Source organism: Strongylocentrotus purpuratus, unplaced genomic scaffold, assembly GCF_000002235.5.
Source record: "Strongylocentrotus purpuratus isolate Spur 01 unplaced genomic scaffold, Spur_5.0 spur5_scaffold_14, whole genome shotgun sequence".
NCBI lineage: Eukaryota > Metazoa > Echinodermata > Echinoidea > Camarodonta > Strongylocentrotidae > Strongylocentrotus > Strongylocentrotus purpuratus.
In genome coordinates, this window is record NW_022145599.1 from 23,701,414 (window position 1) to 23,713,590 (window position 12,177).

The 12,177-nt window shown below is 41.0% G+C and overlaps 1 protein-coding gene across 1 annotated transcript; it reads right to left on the reverse strand.

Annotated features, from left to right (window-relative positions):
• Nucleotides 1-8,264: 8,264 nt before the first annotated feature.
• On the reverse strand, nucleotides 8,265-11,830 carry LOC100887945 (chromobox protein homolog 8). The gene is made up of 4 exons (XM_030984513.1): nucleotides 10,504-11,830; nucleotides 9,988-10,031; nucleotides 9,663-9,728; nucleotides 8,265-9,350 (listed from the first exon to the last, which is right to left on the reverse strand). The coding sequence occupies exons 1-4, from the start codon at nucleotides 10,600-10,602 to the stop codon at nucleotides 9,233-9,235; spliced, it is 327 nt and encodes a 108-aa protein (XP_030840373.1). The 5' UTR covers nucleotides 10,603-11,830; the 3' UTR covers nucleotides 8,265-9,232.
• Nucleotides 11,831-12,177: the final 347 nt, after the last annotated feature.

Consider the following 12,177-nt stretch of genomic DNA (forward strand, 5'->3'; position numbering starts at 1 on the left):
CATTAGCATTCATTACCCGGCTTTGGAAACACTTCACATTATCATTAATCTTTCTATACCAATTAGTTTAGTTGTGACTTCGCGCATGAACAAAGGAAATTCCTATGATTAACGTTATAATTCCTGCTTGCAATATTTTCACAGGGTAGCCTATATAAATCATGTTACAAATTTGTGTGTAATGCAGCCATGGCCAGCGGGTGTACATAGTTATAAAGGTACAACTGAATAATGATAAAAAAGCTACATTATTGTGCACATAATATAATCATATCTTTTCTATATAGAGGATATGCTCTCTATAAAAAAAAAAAAACTGGCTTTAACCAATATGCCAAGAAGGCGTAGAGAGCATATCATGGGATTGTTTTGTTTACCAGGTACACGAATTTACTAGGTAATAATTTGTCTAGTAGCACACATATTGCACAAGATGTTCGAATAGACTTCACATAAATTATTTGAATCGCAACTAAATTTAAATGACCCAAATTCGAAGTGAACTCTGCCTTTAAAGATATAGTTGAGTTCTGGTCATGCGATTGCATTGTGAAAGAAACAGTTTAGAATCGATCAGAAAAGGTTGATCATCTAGCATATAAGTGTTGGTGTGTACTGCAAGCCTGCAAGGCTCTGGAATCATTCAAAATGGTAAGAAAATTGGCCCAGTCTTGGTAAAGTTACAAGCACTGTACACAAAAAGATGTATATTGGACTACACGAACATGTGGCGTAAAAATCCGTCCCGATTTTTATGCTATTACATACCATACCATATTTAGAATATTATGGCATTTGAAGAGCCATGCTTTTCAGGGAAAAAAATCTGAATCTGATGTTCTTCCACACTTGCATAATACCAATGATAATGCTCACAATTTTTTATATTTGTCTCCTCTTCCCAGAACTCAACCTTCTCTTTAAAGATCGATGTATCCGCCATGTTCGAGAAAAAATATATTAATTACAAGAGGCAAATTTTTATCCAGAATTTAAGAGAAGGGTTAGTATATTGTGTAGGCCACGTCTATGTTTGTTGTAATAAATACAATGAACAGTAAAGGGCATACGTGGCTAGACAGTCGACATAAATACAAATACAAAAAACCGTGAAGATTGAATTTAGTTCAATTACTACCGTATTCGTCGATCCGTCGATCCAAAATCAACCTCGTAGCTGGCGACAACTCCATGGTCATTATTCTACAATGATTATTGGTTATAATCGAATTCTTAACCTCAACGCTATACTGTTTCTAACCCTAACCCTACATCTTTACGAAATACAGCCCTGCGCAATCGTCGCCGGAGCATAAAACACAAATCAACATAACGGGGATTTCCATTGATAGTGTAACATCTGTAAGTGTGACGAGGCAACACAATAGAGCATTGAAAGTGCATTGGAGTTTATTTCTTGAAAGTCTTGGCTATTGTCTTACAACATGTCGGAGCACTATACATTGTATACAATCATAAACAGTATTATATTAATGACAACCAATGTATTTTCCTTGAGCATTTACTCATTGATTATACATTCTCCATTTATATTCCGAAGTCATTATTCTTTATCCTTGGTTATATGAACATAATTCAATGATAATTATGCCTCTTGAAGTTTCAGGTTTTTTTTTTTAATTCCTTTTTATTATGTACTCGGTGGCTTTACGTGGGATATAATCATATTTCGCAAACGCTCCTCCATTTACGCAAGTCCATGACAAAATACGATGAGATATGGCTCTATTTCTCATGCTGAAAAAGAGGGGAATGTAATCAAAATGCAAAATATTACCGTGGTGCATTGGGGAGGAGACGGAAGCACAGAATCGAACGAGAAACTATAGTATGGGACTGTTTGGTTAATGCATGGAGAATAGGGTAAACGAACTATTCGCTATTGCCTGCATCTCCCACAAGAAATGCTGTTTGAATAATTCATCTCTTGATATGAGACAATAATGATAAAAGGGATTAATGATAAAAGGGATTTATGAAATCATAAGTACGGCCACCAAAAGCAAATTTTGTTGGCAAAACCCACTCATATCAATACGCTCGTCTGAACGACATACCGAATGCTTTCTCAATCAACAAAATTTGGACACAATCCATGAGACACTGCTCCTTCCCATCTCCATCCCATCTCAGTCCGCGAGACGGAGCCAAGTCGGGGATTCGAACCACGAACCTTCGTTTGGGCCCTTTGGGGAGGTCCATTACATGCTGAATATCATTTTTTTTAAATTTTTGTATTAATTAGCCTGAGGCTAAAAGCACACTAAAGTTTGCCTTTTTTATTAACTGAACATATTAACATGATTAAGAAGAGGAAAGAGTTCATTTGAACCACCACTTGCCCGCTTGGAGTATCCACCCTTGGAGAAGAATAAGACAATAACACTACCTCAAACGCACAACCACAATGCCACAATACTAGAACATGCAAAATCAAAATACATTACTGTTTCTTTAAACTTGGGTCATGGGAAGTCGATGACTTTGAGCAAATGTTTGGGAAGCCAACTTTCATAACAACGAACACGAAATGCAATTCTGTCAGGTCTGTAGCATGATGAATAAGATCTATACATATAGACTATATTCCATTCTCTATTCAACGCATTGCCATTGAGAGAGGGGAACTCAATCCACAAGAGTCAAGGTTGCTCTGTAATGATGAATAGATAGGCATATCAGTATCAACCATATAGAACGATAATGGAACCACCATCATTGTGAAAAAAAATCCATCCTGACGATCGACAAATTCGACATCATCGTCCATATCGCACAAAATAAATGCAAATTCTCCTTGTGTCATTTCATAACCGGTTGAGCAGCACATAAAATTACATAAAATTGACTTTGGATACAGTGTAATTCGTGTCATCATTGCCGTAATCATTGTCGTAATCCATGTTGACGTTTCCATGACGACTTCGTCACCATCCTATTAACTTCCTCATCATCATCGGATGAGGGTATCATTGTCCTTGTCGCTAGCGTTGGCATTGTCACAATCAATGGTGTCCTTCACAATATCATCATATATCCTCGTATATATATATCCTCGTATATCCTGGAGTATATCCTGGAGTATATTCGTATAGAGTCACAAAAGATCGTCTGAAGTGGCGCAAGGGAGACATAACAAAGCTTTCCTGGATGATATTGTAGACTGGTGGAGTTTAAATGAAGAAGTGAAGAAGTTGGCACAAGGTAGAATCACTCGGAGAGACAGTTGTTGGAGAAGATGATAATGTTCATTAAATTTTCTTTGCAGGTTGGGCTCATCACAACTGATGGCGATTGAAGGTACATCAACGAAATCAAGCGTTTAAGATGCAGGCATATCGTAGGATATCTATCTCCTGTCCAAAAAATAAGCACTAAAATTGAACTTGAAACACAACAATCAGTCAAAATGTCCATTGTATTGGGCTTTTGTTTGAACGGTAAAACATTATGTAGCGGACAGAGTTCCCCCACGAATAAAAAAGAGTTTAAATGAGTCTGGGTTCCGGGGTACGCACACCATGACCTATTATGCGTCGCGAGGGCGAGAAAATCAGGGCGAGGTAAAGTGAGGATGACGAGGGAAGGGGAGGGGCTGTGTAGGGTATATAAGGAATAGACAAGATGACACAATTATGACATCATCATCCAAAGTTCCTGACCTGTGATTGCGTAACGAATATGTACAAATATTGAACAAATATTCTCTGTCCCTGTCTGCCTCTCTATCTCTCTCTCTCTCTCTCTCTCTCTCTCTCTTGTTGCAGCAAATCAATGAGATAATTATTTCACTATTAAGATAACTTGACAAGGCAAATCAGCCACATATTTACAAATAGTTACTGAGATATATTCTGATACATTACTTTCTTCCGATATTTTCAAGAATACATTTTCCTAACTTCAAACGCAATTACAGAAAAAAGACATCTAAATTCGTACATGCAGATACACATTTTCTACTCAGCTGCAATAAAGTATCATGCTTGTTGCTTTAAGCTTCCCAAACATGGTTCTTCTAGCAAGTTACATGCGCAATGTACTTGTAACTGTTTTTCTTATCAAAATCAAGCTTCCCACAATTTTTTTTCACCGTAACCGCACTTCTCTTCTCAGACTTGCCTATTTGCACTTCCATACCCTAGCACTAGTAATGACGGAATTAATCAATGAACTCGCATTCACATTCACAAGCAAAAGAAAATGGAAAATGGCATTTCCAAATGTAAGTTTGGAGCTTAGCCTCAAATTGAGGTTGTATTCACTGTAATTACCTACACAGATGTGGCCGTCTAAAAAGTCAAGAACATATTCGGGTGGATATTGTGTGTATTGACACTCACACGAGTGTGCATGTGTGTTGTATTAATGTAACCGCGGGTGGGGGAGGAGGGGGGGGGGAGGCGTATAGTTTCCACCAATCATGGATATTTGGACAAAATTATGTAGTAAGACATTATGCTATCAGCACACAAAATTGTAATTATGTGAGAAAAGGAGAGCTTCGGCAATACTGGAAGCCTATCGTTCCATCTATTGTCGCCATATGTAATTGTACTGACCCCCCCCCCCCCCCCAGGCACCGAGAGTGTCAGGATACGTACAATATCTTGTCCAATAATTATGTGGACATTCGTGCTGGTACATTTACATAACAAGAATCATTATACAAATGGAAGACTCTCCGAGAATTCAACTCAAGGGCAAATTCGATACCCTATTGTATATCCCATAGCATTCATGTACGGGTTACGTAAGACGTCACTGTTATGTGTGCACAGTTCAAATGATGATGAATACTGATATTGCCTTATGCTGACCTGTCGAAAATCCTTGCGATCGAGTTTGATGTTTACGACACAGTGTCCCTACAGATCTTTTACGTATCATGGTAGTGTTACTAGCATTAGGAGGAGTTGTACAAGACACAGTGGTTTGTACTCATGTGCCCTAACCAGGGGCGTAAATCCGTACCGAGGAGTGGGGGGGGGGGGGGGGGTTAAGGCGATAGCCATCACATACTAGCACGAGCACACGCCCACACTAATTTACGCAAGCGCGCGCGATCGCGCACGCACAAACACACAACACACACACACACACTCACACTCTTTATTTTGAGTCCCATCACTTAGAAAATGATGTATAATGGTCAGGGGCGTCGCTAGACCTTTTTTTAGTGGGGGGGGGGGGGTTGGGCCAACGATTACCGACAAAACTAGCCTCCAATTATTTCGTCAACTTAGTCAGCATCATAGCTATATATCTTAATGTAGGCGCGGAGCTGGGATCTCATTTTAGGGAGGGGCGGTAGTGAGCAGGCGAATCACTCAAAGATAGCGCGCGTAGCGCGAAAGCTTAGACGTTTCCTTAAATTATTAGGAAAAGAAGACGATTTATTGTACCGTTCTCGACTGTTAACCCTTGTCTGAATGAATTTCCCTCCTCCCCTCTCCCGCGCGAAAGCTTTGGCGTTTCATTAAATTATTATAAAAAGAAGACGATTTGCTGTACCGTTCTCGACTGTTAATCCTTGTCTGAATTCAGTTCCCCGCCCCCCCCCCCCTCCCGCGCGGAAGTTTTGGCGTTTCATTAAATTATTAGAGAAAGTAGACAATTCGTTGAACCGTGCTCGACTCTTAATCCTTGTATGAATTCAGTTACTCCCTCTCTCTCCCGCGCGAAGCGCGGAAGCTTTGACATTTCATTAAATTATTAGAGAAAGTAGACGATTTGTTAAACCGTGCTCGACTCTAAGTCTTAATCTTTGTCTGAATTCGGTTTACCGGAAGTTTTGACGTTTCATTAAATTATTAGAGAAAGCAGACGATTGGGTGTACTAATCTCGACTCTTAATCCTTGTCTGAATTCAGTTTCCCCCTTACCGCGCGAAGCGCGAAAAGCTTAGACGTTTGATTTAGTTATTATAGAAAGAAGACGATTCGTTGAACCGTTTCCGACTTTTATTAAGCCCTATTTATCTGAATTCATTTCATGCCATTTTGAAAAGTAAAAACATTGGCCCCCAGTCGCCCTCGATCGACTATAGCTCACCTGAAATTGGGGGGGGGGGGGTAGTACATTTAGCAGTGTTCCGGATTTTTTTTTTTTTTTTTTTTTTTTTTTGGGGGGGGGGTCTCCAAGGCAGGAAAAGCCAGCGAAAAGCCGGCGAAAGGGGGATTCAGAAATTTTGGCGGTCCTGAGATAGGGGGGGGGGGGGGCTGTGCTTTCAAAGGGATGCAACGAGCATACGCGTACCCTAAATAACACTGAGTGTGGGGGAGCCGGGCATCTACTGTCCATGATTGCACTTTTTAAGCGCTCGCGCGCTGGCGTACTTTACGTATGGGCGATAATAATACCTTGCAAAATAACGAAAAATTATTCTGAAGTTTATGAAGTGCTTGTTCGCGCACGTCGCGCAAGTACTCTTAATGATCGTGACATACTGTATACGTGTAGGCTTTACATACATAAAAAAAAACTCATTTCTCATGCATTATGGTGAAATTGAAACAATCACATTTTTTTTCTTCTTCTTCTTCCTTTTTTTTTTCTCTCTTTTTTGGGGGGTAATGTCAGGGGGGTGTTTGTACAGGCCATCCCCTCCATACTTCAAGCCAGGGGGGATGCAGCCCCCAATCCCCCGGGATTTACGCCCCTGGCCCTAACCGTGAGGTCCTGGGTTCGAATCTTGAATCAACCTTTGTTCATTTTGTATGAAAGCAGAAACTTGAAATACGATAAACGGAATGGCCAAAGTTTTAAATAAGTCGGACCAATAATAAGAAAGTTATGCAAGTTAATTCTATGCTAATTCTATGCGATTCCCATTGCCAGTTTGGTCAGTGGATTATGACGTAGTCAAAATATTATTAATCTGTATCTCCTCCCTTGGGGCATTTCTGACCATTTATTAAAAATACATTTAGTTATATTAAATATGTTATACATTTTAAGGGGAAAATGAAATTTTAGTCATTTTGTGTGTTGGAACAAATTGGAAGGATGTCCGCCACTACATGAAGAGCCAATACTAATTTATAGTCATTACAATTTTTTTAAATTCATAACTTCCTCATTTTTTTAACGATTTCATTAAAACTACTTTCAGTCTACTTATCTGATTTTCTGCTTTCCTATAGAGTAGTTAACTATCAAGGTTGGAATTCCCTTTAAACAATACATTGACAAATATATGCGAATCTGAGAAGATTTCAAAATGAGTTAGGATGTGTCATTTACGTATCATACAACAGCAACAAATCATCAATGTCACCATAGTCATCATTACAGGGTAACTACAAACATCAATTGGAAAATGGCTATAGTTTTAAACCAAACACATTGACTTTCACCACCATAAAGTCATGTAGAATCTACCATGCGTTTCGTGTCATGCGCAATGGACATGATGAATGAAGACGAAACTACTCAAAGACAAAGAACCTACTAGACAAGTTTAGTTTATAATATAAAGAGAATTGTGATGTGAAGCCATGCACTAACGCATGTGCAATTTATTCGAGGCAAAGTATAATTTTCCAAAGGAAAAACCTGCATGACTGATTGAATCGAGCAAATTAATATGCATGAAACCTTTCTATTATAAGCATTTTAATATGAATTTTCATAATTTCTTACTGTTTATCCAATTTCGTTCGAACTTTCACCAATATAATTGTTCTGCTTATTTTTTGTTTTATTGTCACGGTTGGATTTCCCTTTCAAAGTTTCAACTATGCTTGCTGTTGTGACGGTAAGCAGGAGGACGACATAGGCGACATAGGGGGCATGGGTCGTGGGGGCGTGGGTCGTGCGGGAGGGAGGGGCAGTAATTGATCGCATTATCTCCGCTACCGCTATCATCCCGGCATCCTGACATCCGGAATGCAGAAGGAAAAAGTTCATCACCCAATGTGAACTGAATAACACGAAAAGGACATTATTCGTATCCACATCACTCATCGTCCACTCATGAGGACTCTGTTAATGTTGGGGGCACAATGCATCGGCCCATGCAAAGTGTCCTGACTGTTTGAAAGGGGGGGGGGTGATTAAGTTCGTTGAACAAAAATGCATCATTGGTGTTGTTAGTCGCAAAATCACAATTATGAACCAAAGGAATCTAAAAGTAGACGAAGAAAATCTCATCATGTTGATTGATGAAAAATTTAGACAGTATTATGTGCATGCATTTATAGCTATGATTATGCCAATCCAGGCTTTTCCCAATTAATGAGGATTGCACGTCGTTTCCAAAACATTTGAATAGAAATTATGGAAAAGAATGACGATAATTTATGAACAATTATTATTGGACCTACTTGAAGTTCAGAACGAATCACTCTCTAGCTTCGCCGTTCACCCCCACCCCGACCCCCTGGCTTCTTCGTCTTCCTGGTCAAGCTGCAGCTCCACCTCCCCCCTCCAACCAACCCATCTTTCTTTCTTTCAGCCAAACAATGGATGGCACAAGGCTACCCTAATATTATTGTCATATTACCACGCTTGACTTGCAATGTATGCAATAAGTAAAGTCATCGGGTGTGGCGTCCACCAGATCCCCTAACCTCCCGCTCCACGCAGGCCATGGGCATGCATGGGACCCTCAATTATGATTGACCAGCGGGAGAGTAAAACACTCCCATGACTCCCAACATCATTAACGCTATGTGTAACTAAATTACTTGCATCGTCTCTAACATACAGCCCCACGCTTGCGTTATTATGTGCCGAAGATTGATCATCAAACTCCCTGAATATCATAATGGGCTACAGAGCGTATGGTGGTGTGAGATAACGTAGCGGTGGGGAAGATTCGCTGTCCACCCGATTCTACCGTATCATTATGCGAACAGTAATTATGCTGAGAGAAGATGAATCCCAAAACGGATCTTCACTGCACATGCGCAGTGCATTACATTACTTGCAGCAGCAGGCTGGGGGAGAGTGAAAAAGCTATGGCTTACGTGCGCTCTCATGCCTACCCGCTATGTTTGCACGTATTTCCAAGCAGCGGGCAATTTTCCATCATGAACTTTCCCCCAAACTTAAGTTATTTTTCGCCAATAGAAAACCTCTACAAAGTTGACATTTGGGGAATGTATTCCATAATAGTTGCAGATTTTGCCCATTCACGGGTTTTGAGCAAAAACTTTTGGTTTATTCGTTAGAATGGTTTTAATTAGCAAATGTCGGGTGCTAGGGGTTAAAAATGGCCGTTTGGGAAGGGGTGGAAAACATAACGAAATCTAAAACATACCTTAGATTTGCGCTTCTTGCGGCCTGGGGTCGCATGTCCTGTACCTCCTTCCAGTTCTTTTCGCCTGCAAACGAGCAAAAGATGAAAAATTAGCCCCTTTGTCTATACATAACTGGGCGCCTCTCATCAAAATTTTCACCCAAACTCCCATAGCCGTCATACACATACACACCATCTTCCGCACACAAGCAGTGTAGTCTTACACTACATCGCACACCGAACCAAGTTATTAACGATCCTAGCTTGCGCGCCATTTTGGAAAGAGATTTTGTTTTCTCTCTCTCCCTCTCTCTCTCTCTTTACCCTTTCCAAGCGCAGACTATAATATCGAGTTAATAACGGTTTTCCCTCTTCCCTAATCTCGTTTGTGACTCACCGCTTTTTGAACGACTCCAGCAGTCTTTTGTCAATGATGTTATCCTCTGGTTCCCACGTACTATACCTGGGAAAAAAAGAAAAGCAAAAGAAGCCACAAAAGTTATAGGCATCCCGTCAATTCATCATTTTGATGTACAAGTTTTCCCCTGTTCTCCTCTTTTTGGCGCGACACGGTTTGATGCGACCAAAATGCAATCCCAAAAAGGTTTAGAAGTTAATCGTTTTGCTCTGTTACAAAAAAAAAACATTCGCTAGTATTTTGGGGGTAACATGGTTTTATATGGCAAAATGCAACCCCGAACGATTTGGAAGTTTATACTTACTTAATGGACCATCCTTTCCACTTAACGAGATATTCTGCTTTGCCCTGTGGAGATTAAGAAAGAAAACGAGAGAAAAACATTAAAGAAAGAAAAAAAAAAGGAGAATGATAAAGAGAGATATAGATTGATGGGTGGATCGATAAGAAGTGAAAGTAGAATGGTTGAAAATGCTTTCGTGTAGAAAGGCTGTAATTACTCTTCGATTTATGTCTTATTGTCTGAAATGTGACTTGGATCAGAAAGAATCGGTGTTTTTGATGAAGTCTTCAAGAAGGAGATGAAAAAAAAAGAAAATGAAGAAAAAAACTTAAGGATGGTATAAAGATGACAGAAGAGATGATGAAAACGTAGAAAAGTAGGAGAAGCAAAAGGAGGGGAAGAAGAGAGAAAAAGAAGAAGAGAAATAGAGGAAGACAAGATAAAAGAAGAGTGTGATAATAATGAAGAAGAAGATGATGATGAAGAAAAAGGAGAGGAAGAAGAATAAGAAGAAAGAAGGTATATGCGAATAGTTACCCTTCGAATCCTTCTGTTGAGAAGCGACTCCGCCGCATAGACCCTCTCTCCGATGTCACTCAGCTCCATGCTGGAAATGCAGCTCTTTTTCTTCTTCATGAGAAGCGTCGGATAAACAAGAGGAATAGGAGCGGGGCCGGCCCTGTCGGAATGCCCCGGCTGCTGGCTAGGCGACGCCCGCTGCTTACAGCAACACAAAAGACACACACGCCTAGCCCGGCTGGCTAGCTTGCATGCATGCAAGGGGCTGGCAGGCTGCAATGCTGGCTTGTCGCGGTGTGTTTAGCCTCGATTCGGGAGTGTACTGCGGCTGAGGTCAAACTGGGACACTCCTCGATCAGAATGCCCTTGTCATAGTTATCGAGATAAGAAGCCCCTCGTTATTGTGCTGGTATGCCGAAGAAAATACAAGGTTGACCCGCGATGATACGTCTGCCTTTTACCGACAGTCAGCTCAGCTCAGTTTCTTCATACGAAGGCGATGAGAGTTCTATTCCTTCCCCTTCTTCTTACACAGCTCTGCGACGAGAAGGGAGTGCCGCCACTTTGCTATGAGAGGAAAAAAGCGAAAAGCCTTCAATTTCGTTCGAGAGCGCCTATGCATTTCTCGATGCAAAACTCGTATGCACGGCCACATGCATGACTACGACTTTGCATGTATTGCCGACTCTGCGAATGCGTAAAGGGGAACAATGTCGGAGCAATTTACGACGCTGGCGGGTATTTCATGCGTTACAGAGAGCAATGTTGACAACAAGCTAGCTGCAAGCTGGCTTGAGAGCTCGGCTCAATATTCCATGAGTGGGCCCTGCCCGTATAACACAGGAAACGCATTAAAAAGAAAAAGAGGCACGAAGTCCCTTCGCTCTCGAGCTAGCTGCTAGCACAAGCTTCCCGTTAATAACTATCCACATACACACAGAACCCCAACCTTGTATGCACAGTAAATCTAGGCATGCATTGCATTGGCAAAGCTGCGCAGATCGAAGCGTAACATTCACAGAGCCGCTGCCCACACGGCGGGGGTAGGTACAGTGTGCGTATGGCTTGTAGCTGCAGCAGCGCTCTAGCTCGTTTTCGCTCTCCCTTCTTCTCTCTCTCTCCCTTTCCCTATCTCTCTATCGCTCCACGTCGTAATGCACAGGGCGTCGGTTTATTACTGTCAAGGCACAACCATGCTGATAGAAATGGGGGAAATTCGATCTAACAGAAAGCCTTCGGAGGCTCCCAGCCATATTCTTCATCATGGAGACGTGATAACTTGGGATTTCAAGCCCGATTCGATCGACCTTCATTCTACCTCGCTCTCCTCTTTTTTTCTTCCCCTCTCTGTCTCTTTCCCCTCAAATCGTTCTTCTTTGAATGTTTGATGAGAAAATACATCGAAGCTGAGTTGAGCGGGAACAGTAAGGCAAGTGAACTGAGGGCATTGGAATACCTATGCGTCATTCCTTCAAACATTTACATTTTCAACAATCTATTGTTCTTCGTGGGTCTCATCTCCTATTCATTCATTTCTTGCGCCATAATACTGGAAATCCAAGACAGATCCTTTGCCAGTTTCGTTGCTTTGTATTCTCATCACAAACAATACATAGTCACCGTCAATGATTTATCATCAGGCATTCCATTCTTATGGCTAAAAAAATCTCAACGAATCCTATGATAATATCA

What these genes read in the sequence shown, in the direction of transcription:
- LOC100887945 (XM_030984513.1), bottom strand. Translation starts at nt 10,602, where the DNA reads ATGAAGAAGAAAAAGAGCTGCATTTCCAGCATGGAGCTGAGTGACATC. An exon ending in TGGAAAGGATGGTCCATTAA is followed by an intron (nt 9,729 to 9,987) that starts GTAAGTATAAAC and finishes TTTTTTTCCCAG; the next exon opens with GTATAGTACGTGGGAACCAG. An exon ending in CTGGAGTCGTTCAAAAAGCG is followed by an intron (nt 9,351 to 9,662) that starts GTGAGTCACAAA and finishes GCTCGTTTGCAG; the next exon opens with GCGAAAAGAACTGGAAGGAG.